General features: G+C 45.9%; 1 protein-coding gene across 1 annotated transcript in view; it reads right to left on the bottom strand.

Annotated features, from left to right (window-relative positions):
- PLXNA2 (plexin A2) overlaps window positions 1–17,857 on the bottom strand; it is a 260,221-nt gene that overhangs the window by 21,380 nt on the left and 220,984 nt on the right. Inside the window, exons 22-25 of the mRNA XM_088479576.1 lie at window positions 2,950–3,016; window positions 1,791–1,937; window positions 1,488–1,647; window positions 1,142–1,245 (exon numbers count right to left, since the gene is read on the bottom strand). Coding sequence (XP_088335702.1) covers window positions 1,142–1,245; window positions 1,488–1,647; window positions 1,791–1,937; window positions 2,950–3,016 — 478 coding nt within the window. The remainder of the gene's footprint in view (window positions 1–1,141; window positions 1,246–1,487; window positions 1,648–1,790; window positions 1,938–2,949; window positions 3,017–17,857) is intronic.

Raw genomic sequence — 17,857 nt, 5'->3', positions numbered from 1 at the left:
TTAAACCTTGATTTAAATGAGAACTCATAAGTTCCAACTACTCAATAGAATTTGGTTTTATGTAAATCGAATGTCCAAAATCAATCTTTGGGTCAAAATACTGGAGCTTAGCAAACTTCTTTGTTCTATTTCTCTTATACTTTCCCAACAGTAATTGGAAGCCATACCTGAGGGGGAAGCAGTCGGGAAGCCGATGGACGGAATCCCGACCACTGGCTTCCCGACTGTCTAATCCCGGCAAGGGCTAAATGACAGGCATCAAAATCCTGACGCCTGTCATTTTACCTACGCCGGGAGCCCGACACTCGGCTTACCGATCGAAGGTAAGCCGGGCGCTGGGGGGTTAGGTTTAGGGTTCCCAGGGTGGACTTAGGGATAGGCACCCCCCTGGGAGTTTAGGGTTAGCCTAGGGGAAGGGAGGGTTAGGGTTAGGCACCCCCGGGGAAGGGTTAGGGTTAGGCACCCCCCGGAGGATGCAGCGGGGGAAGGGGGGGTTAGGTTTAGGGGGAGGTTAGGGTTAGGCACCCCTAAGGGAGGGTTAGGGGGGAGAATAGGTTAGCCAATACTTACCTCTCGACGATCGGGATTTTCACTGCTGCCGGGATGCCGCTGTCTGGAATTGAACCGGTAAATCATACTGAATCCACTTGAGGGGAGGCCCAAGTAGTACTGTAGGTGCAGTTCCCTGTGAAAACAGAGTGGGATCCGGGAGGCCCGTCTACTGTCCCAGGAGTCAGGGAGTGGTCCCCATGATTTGTGAGTCCCCTGGACATTCTGAAAATAGGCAAGTATGCTGGTACCAACTGGTATAGCCTTTCTTAAAAATCAGCCATATCATGTATTTCGCTTTTTTCTTATTCATTTATATCAAACTTAAGGACCCTTAAGCGACAAAGCATGAGAGCCACAAGGTGACTACCACTAGTTTGTTTACAGAAACACCATCGACGCTACAGTGAGTTTACTGCCCCGCCAAACAAGTAAGCCATGGCCGACCTACCGTGGTTGCAAGATTTGTGATCACTACAGGACCCAGATGTGAAGTTTCCCTGAAGGCTACAGCAGCATCAGAAGGTCTTGGATCCCAACAATGCAAATAATGTAATATTTTCTTCTTTTTGGTGTATTTTAAATGGTGTACCTGGTAGTGCATTAGTGTGTTGAGCCTCTTCCAGTCTCCTTCTATCTTAGTTGTGATGTCTTCATCTTGTAAGACGACCCTTGCTATGCGTCCTTGTCTCCACTCTGCCAGAGAATAAGTCACACCAAGCTCAATATAAACATCATATTCTAATGCAAATCTTTTTCTAAAATATACTGTATATATGTTTTGTATTTGTCATTGCATAAACTTGCCAAACTAGCCTGAATCTACAGAACTCACATGTTCAGAGATATACAGCTCTCACTAGTTGAATGATTGTTCGGATAAATATTATGTCAGAAACTTAAAAAGGCGGAATAGAAACGATCATATATTTACATACCCAAGTCCATGTCTACGGCTCTCGGCCTCTGAGAATATGGCACATTCTTATACACTGCATCCAAGATCTTTTCCTTGACCTGAGTGATCGTATCACAGTTTAATGCCTTCACCGGGATCTCTGGACTGTTCTCATTGTCAGGGTTCACACAGTTCAGGATCTGCACACAATGAAAAGAAGCCATTTTAGACAAGCCTGAGAGAGACTCAAACTGAGGGAAAATTGCAGGTTACCTTTGAGGGCAAAATTTCAATGTGCAACATAAGTTTACTACACCCCCTTGTGGGCTTTTGTTGTGTTTACCAGAGTTTTGTATTCAATCTGCTGCCGAATCAATTTATCTTCACTCAGTGAGTAGCGGGCTTCTCCTGTGATTGAATCTATAGGTCCTTTCTCCATTTGTTGCTTTATAGCACAGTGTAACATGAAGAGGGGCTCCCCAGCACACTCCTGCAATAACCGTTAGAAAAACTGTGACTGATTATTGACTTGAAGAATCTGTTTCAAATATATAGTCACCATGTGTTTTCTTTTATTTGTGTTATGTAACAGTTGGTTTGTAATAAAGCCAACCATAAATTGGATGACATTGAAGTGCAAAAAAATAACAAATGTTATTGCAAAGTAGCATTACGTTTTCAGTGATCAATAAATATATCTGGGCTTACGTTATTCTGAACAGAGGCTAAGGGGTCTATTTACTAAGCAGTGTTAAGAGACAGAGTGAAAAGTGATAAGGTGCCAGCCAATCAGCTCCCAACTGTCATTTTTCAAACACAGCCTGTGAGATGGCAGTTAGGAGCTGATTGGCTGGCACCTTATCACTTTTCACTCTGTTTCCTAACACTGCTTAGTAAATAGACCCCTTAGTTCTATTGAAATAATCATTTAGCAATACAATAACAGGTGCAGTATTGATTGTATGGCTAGGGTGAATTAAGTACCAACCATAAAAAATGAACAGTGCAATGCTAGTGGGTGGTGGTGATTCATTATTTTCCTGCACTGTACACATATTGTTTTCCATCATTCATGTATATATATTAATGTCAACCATTATATATGTGTATTGGTTTTAGTCTCACACATGTATGTATTATTCTCAGTCATATTTTAGTGTATTGTGTAAGTATGCACATTTTCAGCCACACAGAAATCTGCACTGCTATAGATTATTTATGTGTGTACGTCCGAAAACTAAGTAAATTTAGTAATGTGCTGTAAGTACTAATGAATATTTCAGTGATCAAACATTATTATTATCAGTTACTTATATAGCGGCAGCATAATCCATTTCGTTTACAATTGGGAACAAACAGTAATAAAACAAGACTGGGTAATAATAACAGACAGGCGGTTGCGCCCATTTCTGGTTTCTGCAATAACCTGAAGCGTTGTGGTGTCTGTGACAAATGTAAAGCTTTAAAATAAACAGAAACAAATACACAGCTGATTATCATACCTTAAGGAACTTATGTAGAAGGAAAGCAAACCAGTTAGTCAGCATCTTCTCTGCCACCGATTCGGTCCTGCAGTAAAAAACAGCAGGATTACAATGTGCTGTCGCACTACACAAGTCAGCATGTCTAACCTTTAAATGCACCACAGTTATTACTGTGAGTTTTAATGCTTCTGTTACATCTGAAAGTCTGCCAAGCTTTGTTCACGTGTCTATGAATGGCAGAAAAAGTCTGTTTGCACAAATCAATTTTATTTATATTTCACATTGTTAAAGATGATTTGCAACTTTAAATGTACTGTGATTTGCTTTATTTTTCTTTTTTGTTATGGAAGAAAAACAATGTTTAACCTTATTGGCTTCTCTGCAGCGCTAAGCTGTTTGCACGTTTAGTACTACGATTATAAAGTAAAATAAATATGTGTTTGTGGCTTGCTGCCAAGTTCTGTTCTGCTGGATATGGAAGGGAAGGGCAGTACGAAACTCACAAGATACCTGTTGGCTAAAATCTCCTGCACACAACTGGATTGGTTAGAAACAACTTATAATGTATGCTAATGTTTCCTTGAGAAAGCAGCAGAATTTGTAGTAGCAGTAATTTGGGGATAGCTTTAAATTGGGGATGCAATTATTTAAAAACCTTTAAGTATTATTAAGTGTTTATATGAAGTGACCCTTGACTTTAGAGACATCCTCAAGTTTATCGCTACATTATAGAGCCAACCCATCGCTCGCGAGCCAACGGTACCTCATGACCGCAAGTATGGTGGCTCGCCTTACGGCAAAAGGACGGCGGATGCTCTCCTTATGGCAGTGGGCTGACATCGTGCATAGGACATGTGTTATACACGGCGCGGCGGCAGTGCATCATAGACACTGATAGCAGCCTCGCTGCTGACCGCAATAAGAGACACCAGGCACTTGTTTGGAGGGAGTGTGGGACCTGGCCATCCACTGTCCCACCTGAACAGTCCATCAAGCAGCCACCTGCTCCCTGCTGACAGCTCTCAGGCATCAGAGGTAGAGTCGGGCACTTTGAAATGGGGTGTGGGGCCTGTCCATCCACTATCCCGCCTGCACAAACCATCCAGCAGCCCCATGCTCCCCGCTGACAGCTCACCACTTTTTATTTTTATAAAACTAAAATCTGGCTAATAACCACATTTTTCATAGAAAAACAACAATGCCTTTATTCATGCAGTGATATTTATCAATGTATTAATAAATCCATTGTTGTTTTTCTATGAAAAATTGAATTATTAGCCAGATTTTAGTTTTCAAAAATAAAATGTGGCTCTTCAAGATGTCTCATTTTTCTCAAGTAGCTCCCACCCCAATTAAGGTTGGAGACCACTGTTATAGAGTAAGCTATACACTTCATCGCCCTCCCAGAGAAGATCACTGTCCTGTTTAAATGAACGGAGCTGGTTGAGTCTCCCTCAGTGCATAGAAGGTAGCTTGCCATCCATACAATAAGTGGTCTTTTTCCTCCTTCTCATGATTTTAATCCTGTGCAAGCCGTTCACACTTCATGTTAAGCTTCACAAAAGGACGAACAAATCTGCCTTTCAAAAACGTCTGTAATTTTTTCTGAGCTTCGCAATTTTTAAAACCCCAGAGATTATTACAACAAATCTCTGCTTTTTTATATTCTTCCCTGCACAGCAGACATAATTACTGCTTTTCTTTTCTAATCTTACAGAAACGCGCCCCACAGGGTGTTCAGCCATTCGAATGGGGGCAGAAATAGCTAATACTGGGGTTTATGCATTTTAACTTTTGGAACCATGAGTGGTCACAACCTTACAAGGACGTTGCTTTTGTTTTTACCCCCATTTCATATCTAATCATTTGTGTCAATTAATACTAGGGATGTGCGCCGGACCATTTTTGCCGGATTTGGATTTGGTTCTAATTCGTCGTTCCGGCTTTGGATTTGGATTTGGATTTGCCAAACTGCGGTGACTGGCTTTGGATTTGGATTTGGATTTGGATTTTTTTACAAAAATTGACAAAAAAAGCTAAAATCACATAAATTGGTCTTTTTTTTCTTCCTAGAGTATTATTAACCTCAATAACATTAATTTCCAGTCAATTTAGACCATATCACAGCTTATAATATTGTTTTCAACATTATTGGCCAAAGGTTGCAGTGAGCAGACTGGTTACTAAGCGACAAAGCAGCGGCACAACGACACAGACACCACAGTATAAAGCACATCTATGACACATTGCCACACAGCAGTGGCAGAAATGAAAAGTAGTGCACCCACCCAGTGGGGTACCGCCAGCAGAGTCACAGTACTTGTTTACAAAGTGGGCTACGGCCCTAGGAGTCACAGTGCACAATCTTATTAGCATTACACCGCACATAGGGCCTGATTCACATTACACCATAAAGTAGTGTCTCTTATTTATGTTACGACACACAGTAGTGCCCCTTTTACACAATGCCCACAGTAGTGACCATTTTACACAATGCCCACAGTAGCGGTGTCCCTTACACAATGTCCCCCAGCAGTGGTGCCCCCTATGCAGTCCCCTTAGTAGTAGGGTCCACTATGCAGTGCCCCCAGTAGAATGCCCCCCAGTAGTATGCCCCCCATTAGCAGCCCCCCCCCCCCAGTAGTATGCCCCCCATTAGCAGGCCCCCCCAGTAGTATGCCCCCCATTAGCATGCCACCCAGTAGTATGCCCCCCCAGTAGTATGGCTCCCCCAGTAGTAGGCTGCCCCAGTAGCAGGCCCCCCCAGTAGTAGGCTGCCCCAGTAGTAGCCCCCCCTGTAGTATGGGCCCCCCCTGTAGTATGGCCCCCCCTGTAGTAGGCTGCCCCAGTAGCAGCCCCCCCCCCAGTAGTAGTAAGCCCCCCCAGTAGTATGGCCCCCCCAGTAGCAGGCCCCTCAGTAGTATGGCCCCCCCAGTAGCAGACTCCCCCCAGTAGTATAGCCCCCCCCAGTAGCAGGCCCCTCTGTAGTATGGCCCCCCCAGTAGTATAGCCCCGCTCAGTAGCAGACCCCCCCCAGTAGTGCAGACCCCCCCAGTAGTATAGCCCCCCCCCAGTAGCAGGCCCCTCTGTAGTATGGCCCCCCAATAGTGCAGATCCCCCCCAGTAGTATGGCCCCCCCAGTAGCAGACCCCCCCCAGTAGTATAGCCCCCCCCCAGTAGCAGGCCCCTCTGTAGTATGGCCCCCCCAGTAGTATTGCCCCCCCCAGTAGCAGACCCCCCCCAGTAGTGCAGACCCCCCCCCAGTAGCAGGCCCCTCTGTAGTATGGCCCCCCCCAGTAGTATAGCCCTCCCCAGTAGCAGACCCCCCCAGTAGTGCAGACCCCCCCCCAGTAGCGCCCCCGGACCTTTGACAAGTAAAAAAATAAAACTTACCTGATTCCCCGCTCCCGCGCCGTCCGCTCTGTCACACGCTGAGGAGGGAGCCGGAAGACGGAGCTCATGTGTGAGCTCCAGCAGGCTCCCTCCGTGCAGCAGCCAATGAGAGTCTGTGTGACTCTCATTGGCTGCTGTAACAAACACACAGCTGCCGCTGGCGGCTGTGTGTCTGTGTCTGTGTAAGGCAGAGCGCTATCACTGCGCTCTGCCCTACACGCGAGGAGACCTGATGTCGGATTCTCTAGTGAGAATCCGACATCAGGCGGCCGCCGTTCGGCCCCGAACGGGGATCCGAGTCAGGCGGTGAACACCCGAACAGGGTTCGGGTGGACTCGGATCCCCAATGTTCGGAGCGGTTCGGATTCCACAGAATCCGAACCGCTCATCTCTAATTAATACTAGTGCTCAGACTGCTGACACAACTGTCATTCCAAATACTATATACAAAATTTGTAACAGTCTTACTAAATCTATCCAGCATAATTATAGATCAAGAAAGATCTGTTTACCCTACCGTATAGTACATCAGAAATATAATTGTTTACTATCACACTCACTAAGCCTGGAAACCAGTGGCAGGAATCCTAAATGAATGTTGGGTGCTTAAAGATCTGGAGACAGTATTGTGTCACACATGATGGAAATGTATGCACAGTCATGATCCGTGTTATTGCACAGTGCTTTGACGCCCAGCTAGTCATTTGAAAGTACCCTTTCTGTTCTTGGGTCTGATTCAGAGGTGGCCGCTGATGCATGTGCAGCAGCGATTTATTTTGGATTTGCAGCTGCGATAATATGCAAATGCTAGTGTCAGCCTTCCCCTTATGTACTTGCGAGCACCGGACATTGCAAGTCCTGAGACGCCCACTTCTAATGTCTGGGGACAGTGTAAATCTGCTGGTGAACTCAAACATTCCACCATCAGCTCACCATCGTGATCACTATCGACACTTATAATGCCCTATGGGTGGTGCAGTGTCTCTAACCATGGCTTCTGTGGCTGCTGCTCTGTGCTTGAGAACACAGCCGCGGCCACTAACACGCCCATGACACGCCCATAACATGCCCACTTCAAGCCGCCTCCCAGTCACCTCTCAGGTACGCCTCCAGCCCAAATGGGAGTGATTCCAGTATCTGTGTACACTTAGTGTATGCATGTGATGTAGGGTTTCCAGGACTTTTCACGCATACGCAGTACCAAATAATTGTTGAACTGTGCAAACATCGACACTGCGTCTACCTCTGCATCAAGCCCATAACTGTTGCTAGCAGGAAGCAAAAAACACCAATTACAATATGTTGGAGAACCACTGATTGGAAAGGGCAGTTGGCCGATAGGAAATGCCACCCACATTAGCAAAACCATCCTTGTAATACGTAGTATTATATTACCAGGGATGAAATGTAATATAGTGCATGCTTTGCATACCGTCCAAAACATCTCCTGCAAATTCCAGCTAAACTGCTAAACTCTAAACAACTAATTACTGCAAAGACTCAGCTATTTCAGCTTTTTATTTTCTCGCTCCATAGCTCTATATCACGTATTTCATTCAAAGGGTGTGATTTGTAAAGCTTTAGAGGAAATATTAGTTTACTAAGAATAATACAGGTGGCCTTGCAACATGTTCTGTAATACATTTCTCAATCAGTGTATCATTCTTTTAGATATTAAATAATGCAGAATGTGAATGTAGAACAAGTAGTTTAAAGGGAAAGCTGGACACCCTCATTATATGTGATAATGGAATTGTATCACAATATAATAATGTCTCCTTGGAAGTGGCATTTGGTTCGACACCACCTGCCTTACCCTTGTAACCCTGTGTTGCTTATTCCCCCTGATCACGCACACCAGCTCCAGCAGCCCCCTTCATGCCTTGTCTTTCCCCACCCCCTCAGGACCTCACCCCACCACCTTATTCAAGGAATCTGTCTGCCTCCGTATCCCATCACCAAACAAATTTCATTTTGAAACAACCAAGCATGTAATTAAATTGCCGGAATACAGCTCTGGATTTTTATTCTATCTCTCCTTCCCCTTACAGTGTATTCTCCCTTAGGCTATGGCTGATCTTTCCTGCTCCACATTAATATTTACCGTTTCCCAAAAATAATGGATGTGTCCTTGCTGCGAGGCCTCTAGGGTGCGACACTGTTTGAGCCTTTGCATTAATGTGCTACTGGTTATAACAGGGTTAATGCATCTCTTTATTTTCCCCACAACCCGATATCACAGCATTAGAGACGACATTTCTTATTAATGGCAGGCAGAAGACGAGGGACATGATTTGATTAGGATATGGACTTAACTAAAATGGTATAGAATAAGTATTGGACACTAGCTGCAAACACTGACTGATCTTGCTTATTTTAGTTAATAGTGGACCTGGTGAGACAAGGGTTTGCGGAACTCCTTACAGTTCTGCCTTTCTCCTCTATAAACACATTTGCACATTGATGATTGCTTCTTTCTGTCCTTTTACTGAAATATAAACATTTTTTTAAATTCTCTAATAACTTTGTAAAAAAGATATTTTCAGTTAAAGTAGTACATACATGCCCTGGTGCTGACATATGTAGAAAGAGGCTGAAATAATAATAACTGTGCAGCATAAGGGTTAATATCCCTCATTCTGTGCCTATTTTTAGCCTGCTCAGTAGGAGTGATGAACTAATATTAAGAGCTGGCAGTGGAAGCGGAGTCACCCCCTCCTCTCTCCTCTTCTCTCTCCCACAATCCCCAGGGGAAATTAACAAGGATTCCATTATTGTGTCTTGTGGGACAGTTTCTGTGTTAACGGACACACAAGAATCAACTGCAATTTCCTGTGCACAAAACCACACTTGTAGTATTTGAAATCGGAACCTGCGCTTAAGGGCAGCTTTTACATAACTGGGGGGCAAAGGTGAGCCAATTAAAAATGGCCACCAGCTACGATAAGATTAACTTTAAATCAGTCTACCAGACATTAAACCAATAGGAAAGCTCTGCCAAACATGCAACCGGTAGCTGTCCAGCTGTTGCAGATCTACAACTCTTATGGTGACAATATATGCTGGAAATTGTAGTTCCACAACAACTGGCTTTCTGTCCGTGCCTTCAAGGGAAACTATCAACTCACACTAGCTTGAGATAACTAATCTCTATTAATTTAAAATGTATATGTGTGGGATATACACACGCACGCACACTTGTCACTTTATTAGACCCCCTTTGCCTCCAGATCAGCCAGAATTCTTTGTGGCATATATTCGGCAAAGTACTGGAAACATTCCTTATAGATTCTGATCCAGGGTGACATAATAGCATCATGCAGATGTTGCAGATTTTTCAGCTACACGTTCATGCTGCAGATCTCCTATTCCACCAAAGGTGCTCTATTAGTTTCAGATCAGGTGATTGTGGAGGCCACTGGAGTATACTGAACTCACTGTCATGTAGGTTAGGTGGCACATGCTTTGTGACAAAGTGTACTATCCTGCTGTAAGTAGTCATTAGAAAATAGTTAAACTGGCCTTAAAGGGAGACACGTGGTCAGCTGTGGCATTTAAACAATGCACAATTGGCATTAAGGGGCCAAATGTGTGCCAAGAAAATATACCCTCACACCATTAAATCTCCACCAGCTTGAACCATTGACACAAGGCAGGATGGATCCATGGATTCATGTAGCATATGCCAAATTGTTATCCTACCCTCTGCATGTTGCAGCAGAAATAAAGATTCATCAGACCAGACAATGTTTATCCAAACTCCAGCTGCCCAGTTTTGGTGAGTCTCTGTTTTCTGCCCTTAGATAACAGGAGTGGATACGGGTGAGGTCTTCTGATGCTGTAGCTCATCCACTTTCTGTAGCTCATCCACTTCGATGTGCTTTGTAGTCAGAGATTATCTTATCACACCACTGTTCAGGGGCGTATCTATAATGAGTCCAGGGGTGGCCCACACCGCACACCCTGCACCCATATTATCTAATACCTACCTCTCTGAGGTCCCGTGTTGGGTGTCTCAGCCCTGCACAAAATGCCAGAATATGGCCGCCGCACCATTTCCCCGGCGACCTGCACAGACTAGTGCCCAGAGTCTACTGATGCTGCGGTCGACGGTCAGATGTGTCAGTCTGCTGCCGGCCGCCGCAGAGAGGGGAACGCACATGGGACCCCTCATCTCACAATACGACCCTGCCACTGTTGTAACATATGGCTATTTGAATTACTCTTTTCATTCTCTGAACTTGAACCATTCTGACCATTCTTCTCTGAGCTCTATCATTAACAAGGCATTTCTGCCCACAGAACTGACACTCATTGGATGGTTTTCTTTTTACGCACATTCTCTGTAAACTGCAGAGATTGCTGTGCTTGAAAATCTCAGGAGGTCAGCCTTTCTGAGGTATTCTAACCACGGCACCAACAATGAGATACTATACTTAACCATGGCACCAACAATGATTCCACGGTCACAGTCACTCAGATCATATTTCATCCTGGTGTTGGATGGATCCTGGTGTGTAGTCTGAACAACAACAGAACCTCTTTACCATGTCAGCACAGGCTTTTATGAATTGAGTTGCTGTCACGTGATCGACAGCTGAGTAGATAGTCACAAAATAAAGTGTCACTGGGTATCTATCTATCTGTATACGTACATACAGGCACATTTACAAAGTGGAAATAAAAATTCCATGTAGGTCCCCGATAGCAACATATGATTTAAGGACAGACTATTTATTTTTTCAGTATATATCACAGGATTTATAGAGGTTGGTGCAGGGGGCTGTAAAACTATTAAACAGCAGAATGGAGACTTCCGCAGGGTTCGGCGATGCCACTCAGAAGCAAGAATGTGAGCAGCAATCTAAGTTTTATCAGTTCATTTATTTACTGAATGAAACAGAAAAATATGGCAGCATTTTGGATGAAACAACCTTCTTTGCCCTCATATATAGTATGTTTCTCTGTTGCATTCATCTCCCATGCTAATAAGAGCATTGAAAATAACATTTCCATACAACATAAAGCAATATTCCCATCTTACATTTAAAAATTTTAAAGACCATTTGTACAATATTTTATTGCCAAATCTGTGAGCCCTGAGGTGATGGGACCCCTCACTTTCTACAGCAGAGACACTGGCTCCAGCATCTGTGCACATAGGTAGAGAGGAAAAGGCATGTGCAACTGGGCCTGATTCTGACCCGCTCGCGAGCGCTCGCAAGCGGGTTGATGGTGCCCAAGTGCGCATGCGCACGACGGAGGTGGTGGGCGTCCCGGGGGCGTGGCTGCCCAGACGGAGGCGTTCCCATGGGAACGCCTACCGTCTGGGGCCGGCCCCACTGACATCACTAGTGATGTCAGTGGGAGTGCTTTTGGCTCTGATAGAGCCAAAAGCACTCGTCTGCTTGCGGCAGCGAGACCCTACTGCAGGGTCTCGTCACAAGCCCGATGGTCGCGATGGTCTTGACCATCGCGACCATCATTTTGGCCGCTCGCTAAAGCTGTGGGTGGTCACCCACAGCTATGCAAGCGGCCAGGAGGCCGCACCAAAATGGAGTAGGGATGGCCATGATTCAGAGCGAGCGCTCTGTCAGAGCGTCCGGCTCTGAATCAGGGCCTGGGCCTGATTCTGACCCGCTCGCGAGCACTGAGCGCTCGCAAGCGGGTCGATGGTGCCCAAGTGCGCAAGCGCACGACGGAGGTGGCTCCGTCGTGCGCATGCGCGAGACCCGAATAACGAGGCCAAGCCGTTGTTATGGGTCTCGCACCAAAGGGGGCGTGCTGTCCATGGTGATAGACAGCACGCCCCCTTTGGTGGGCATGCCAGGGGCGTGGCTGCCCAGACAGAGGCGTTCCCATGGAAACACCTATCGTCTGGGGCCGGCCCCACTGACATCACTAGTGATGTCAGTGGGAGTTCTTTTGGCTCTGATAGAGCCAAAAGCACTCCTGGGCTTGCGGCAGCGAGACCCTACCGCAGGGTCTCGTTGCAAGCCCGATGGTCGCCCGACCATCATTTTGGCCGCTCGCTATAGCTGTGGGTGGTCACCCACAGCTATGCGAGCGGCCAGGAGGCCGCACCAAAAAGGAGCAGGGACGGCCCTGATTCAGAGCGAGCGCTCTGTCAGAGTGTCCGGCTCTGAATCAGGGCCTGGGCCTGATTCTGACCCGCTTGCGAGCACTGAGCGCTCGCAAGCGGGTCGATGGTGCCCAAGTGCGCATGCGCGGGACCCGAATAACGAGGCCAAGCCGTTGTTATGGGTCTCGCACCAAAGGGGGCGTGCTGTCGATGGTGATTGACAGCACGCCCCCTTTGGTGGGCGTGCCGGGGGCGTGGCTGCCCAGACGGAGGCGTTACCATGGGTCTCGTCGCAAGCCCGATGGTCGCCCGACCATCATTTTGGCCGCTCGCTATAGCTGTGGGTGGTCACCCACAGCTATGCGAGCGGCCAGGAGGCCACACCAAAAAGGAGCAGGGACGGCCCTGATTCAGAGCGAGCGCTCCGTCAGAGCGTCCGGCTCTGAATCAGGGCCACTGTCTTCCCAGCCCAGGAGATATAACCGATGATACTGCAATGACCAACATGATAAGCGCACTGATATGTTCTGATAAAGATGTAGCGTGTGATATGTTGTTATTGATTATAGAAAACCTTTATCATGTTACCTCTCACTGTCTGGCTGCGGGTTACATACATTCAGCTTGGAATTGTAATGGGGGAGTGTAAGCGTTATACAGTAGATGCGATCTTCTTCTATGGAGTCAAAGTGCTAGAGGTACAATTCAGTTCCATAGATATGTGCTACAACTGAAAAATACTTATCTCTTGCATTCACGGCTGACTATGACTAGACATGGCTCTCGGTTAGTAATTTAATAGATCTGCTAGCTTACATCTCCAGTGCAGAGTATTATGCTGTCCCAGATTGTAAAATAAATATGGGAGTGGGGATCTCTGGTCATCATGTCTAAGGCACAAAATCACTCTATTTGTACATCACATACAGCCCTGTTTGCATTTAGAAGGTTGGAATTTGTAGTCTGTGTGTACAGCTTAAGGTTAGAACATGAAATGGGTGTGGGAGGTGAAATACTTTCAGTACGACTGCTTTCTTGTTTTGTTCTGTTTGCTAAACAGTCAATTGAAGACGCAATTAAATTACCTGGCAAGATTAGTGCATTTATGTACAGTATTAACAAAATAAAGCATGAGCCGTTTGAACCACTTAACCATGAAAATAATGCATAAGAGATATTTATTTGTCAATGAAAATGTTGCTGCTTCCTCTGGCAGTAAAGGGTACAGGTAAGAATAGTAAGCAGCCTGTCAATTTGACCTCTGTGATGCTCACTCTGATTGTCACAGGCTGATCTCCAGAAGCTGACTCATGCTGCTATACTCCATAGGACTGTCACTGCGTCACCTGACTGGGGGCAGACCAATGACAGCACACACAGCAAAGAGGAATGCAATCTCTTTAATGACTTAAATGATTTGATGATCAGAGGGCCCAGCGCTCATTATCCAGTTTTCTATCCACTCGGCCCTAACATCTCAGCTTTATTCTTTGCTTTCATTGCATTTTAAAGCAAATTAGTTAATGATGGGACATTCAAATATGTGTCTTTAAAGTCATTTTGCAATCGATTACATTTTCAGAGGCAATGCTAAAAGAGATGCAAGGGTTAACTCTGTATAATCTGTAAAACAGATTTGTCCTCATACATCTAGCCTCAATACGCCATGCAGCGCGAGATGCCTGGTGTGAGTGAGCCGTTAGGTCCCGTGCAACTCTGCTAGCGTCTTAGTAGCAATGTGATGTGACTAGGATGCACCAGGAGACTGTGCTGATTAATTTGATATGCGACACTTATATATCTATGTTTGATTGAGTCTGTAAACAGAACTTGGCGTGTAAAAAAGCCGTGGCCGATGCATTGTAGCACTTCGCATACTGATTCAGAGACTCAGCTGCACACATGTATATATATAGAAGAGTCAAATATCAAATTAATCATCACAGTCTCCTGATGCGTCCTAGTCGCATTGTATCTTGGACGTATTTTTGGCAAAAAAGACGCCCGGCACCAGCAGTGTCTCACGGGACCAGGAGCGCCGAGAGGGGCTGTTTGGTGCAACTGCAGTAAAGACGTGTGAGTACACAGTTTCCTACAGTATAAAATGGGCTAAGGGCCTAATTCAGACCTGTTCGATATATGCGTGTGCTCGCAAGCGGCCCAATGTTCTATGTTCTGCAAGTGCGTGAACTACTCACTGCGATCGCATACCGCTCACTCGCCCTGCAAAGACAGCCCAGTGTAATGAGTGACAGGAGAGGCCATTTGTGGGTGGTAACAGGGACAGTCCAGTAAAAACGGGGGGTTGGAGATGCGAACGCAGGCGTGCCTGAGTGTTTTAATGCCGTTTCAGAGGCGTGCATAATTAACAGGCAGCATCATATTACACGTCACTTGGCTTTTTTTTACACTGAAATGCTTGCAGAGCTTGCAGTAGGGTAAGGCTACCACAAGTACTGCGTTCGAATCCGATGGTCCTCGATGTACCAATGTTTTCATACACTTCCTGGAGATGACGTGTGCCAGTGGGCGTCTCTACATACGCTAAGGGGTGTCTGCATACACAGAGCGATTGCTCGCACAGCCAAAGTGGGTGTGCTTATGCCTTGGCGAGCGATCATATCCCATGACGTCAATTTGGAAAATTTGCATACGCTCAGTGCGAGTACGCATCTCAGTACGCATCTAGCGACTGGGTCTGAATCAGGCCCTAAGTTCTTATGGCAATTGCACTAACAATTGGTAGCACATGACTGCAGTTCACAATCATGCAAGATTAATTCGTAATAATGTAACTCACAGCCACTTTTATATGCTCATCTACACTTGTACTTTTATGAAAGTGATGGAAGGAATCACAATGTTCTGCATTTCCTTCTGTCAGCAGAAGGACAACAATCGTGCACAGGTAATGAAGGTGGACGTAAGGGCCCAACACTGCTGTATTTCCAATCTGAACTGACAAATACTATGTGAAGTCTCCAGCTCGTAATAGGCCTATTTTTCCATCATAAGCCAAATAAGGCAGCTTACAACAATAAGGGATGAGTGGTTCGGGTTCTGTGGAATCCGAACCGCTCCGAACAGCGGGGGTTCCCAGTCCACCCGAGCCGCGGCTCGGGTGTTCCAAACTGGCTCGGTTCCCACTGTGAGCCCGAACGTCATCCTCCTGACGTCGGATTCTAGCGAGAGTTTGCCTCTACATAAGGCACCGAGAACGGGACTCGGCGCCATTTCACTCCCACTGATAGTGACACAGGGACTCACAAGTGGCTGTGCTGGTAAAGTGACTGTAGGGAGCACACTGCACGCTGATGTATGCTGTGCTATACTCTGCTAATTATGTGACTGTGGGCCTGATTCAGAGCCGCTCGTAAGCGGCCGCTCGTTCGCTCCGAGCGATGTTCGCACAACTGCGCATGCGTATGGGTTGTAATACGCATGCGCGAACTAGTCATTGCGGTCGGAAATTGTGTGCTCGCAAAATAGCGAATGCCTGCTAATTTGAGTGACAGAATGAGGCGTTTGTGGGTGGTAACAGGGGAAGGTGCTTGAAAACAGGGAGTGGAGATCCGAACGCAGGCGTGCCAAACGGTCAAAACGGGCGTTTTAAGGGTGTGCATAATTAACAAAGCAGCGTCATCGACCACGTCACTTGGTTGTCTTTTAGCCTGAACTGCTCGCATGATTGTGGTAGGAAAATCCTACCACAAGCACTGCGAGCAGTTCATACGCCTTTTGATGTACTCGATTAATCTAATAAATAGCGGAGATGACGTAGGATGCGAGCTGCCAGGGGGCGTTTTTAAAAAAATAGCAAGCGCATGTTTCGTTCGCTCGTTCAGACATAGAGGCGTCAACAGACCGCAAAGAGCGAACGCTCTATTTAAATATCCGGCCCCTTTTTCTGAACGAGCGAGCGTAAAAAGCGTCTGGCACTGAATCAGGCCCTGTGTCCAGAGACTCACAAGTGGCTGTGCTGGTAAAGTGACTGTGTATAGGGGGCACACTGCACGCTGATGTATGCTGCGCTGTACTCTGCTGATTACTTGGCTGTGTACAGAGACTCACAAGTGGCTGTGCTGGCAAAGTGACTGTATAGGGGGCACACTGCACCCTGATGTATGCTGCGCTATACTCTGCTGATTAAAGTGACTGTGTCCAGACTTACAAGTAGCTGTGCTGCAAAGTGACTGTGTATAGGGGGCACACTGCACACTAATGTATGTTGCGCTATACTTTGCTGATTAAAGTGTCGAGACTCACAAGTGGCTGTGTGTACAAAAAAAAAGTTTAAAAAAGTAAACAAAACTTTCAAGAAAGTTAAAAGTTTAAAAAGAAAAAAAATTATATATATTTTTTGGTGCTGTACCCAAATGTGTATACAGGCACCGTGAATCCTTAGGCCTTAGCCCTCTGTGTATACTAGCACCGTAACTCCTTGGGCCTTAGCCCACTGTGTATACAAGCACCGTGATTCTTAGGCAGTAGCCCTCTGTGTATAAAAGCACCATTACTTCTTGGGCCGTAGCCCTCTGTGTATACAACCACCGTGACTCTTTGGACCTTAAGATGGGTACACACTGACAGATACATTGGCCAATCAATTGATCGGCCAATTTATCTGCTGCCCGTCGGGCAGTGTGTACCCGAGATATGTCGGTGAACGTCGGCATTCACCGACATATCGCATTGGCTGTGTTGCACAGCCGATGGCAGATATGTCTGCAGACATATCTGTCCATCGGCAGGTGTGTACGAGCGGTCTGCAGACTGCCCGTACACACACACAGCAGCAGCCGCGGGGAGGAGGATGGGACATGCTCCGCGCCCTCTGGGACACGCCCCCTGGTCGCCAGGACCTGCGGGCAGTCACAGATGATGGTTGTTCAGTGTGTACTAACAACCATCATCTGCAGATATATCTGCAGATCACTCGATCTGCAGATATATCTGTATAGTGTATACCCACCTTTAACCCTCTGTGTGTCCATAACACACAAGTACTGTGACTCTGTAGTGAGTGCCAATGTTTCATAGATGTGCTTTAAACTGCGGTGTCTGTCGCTTAGTAACCAGCCAGCTCACTGCAGCCTTTGGCCAATAATGGTGACAACAATATTGTTAGCTGTGAGGTGGTCTAAATTGACTGTAAATTACTGTAAATTAATGTTATTGGGGTTAAAAATACTCCAGGAACAAAAAAATGACCAAATTATGTGATTTTAGCTTATTTTTTGTCAATTTTTGTAAAAAAAATCCAAATCCAAATCCAGTCACGGCAGGTTTGGCAAATCAAAATTCAATTCCAAAGCCGGACGACGAATCAGAATCAATTCCAAATCCAGCAAAAATGGTCCGGTACACATCCCTAACAACAATACACTGCAATTCATACTATAATTATTTTAAGATTTTTCTTTTTAAATGTATACTTTGTAAGACATTTTA

Source organism: Taudactylus pleione, unplaced genomic scaffold (genome assembly GCF_031769625.1).
Source record: "Taudactylus pleione unplaced genomic scaffold, aTauple2 ptg000242l, whole genome shotgun sequence".
Taxonomy (NCBI): Eukaryota; Metazoa; Chordata; class Amphibia; order Anura; family Myobatrachidae; genus Taudactylus; species Taudactylus pleione.
The sequence above is the reverse complement of the archived record's forward strand: the minus strand, read 5'-3'. Positions and strand labels throughout refer to the sequence as shown.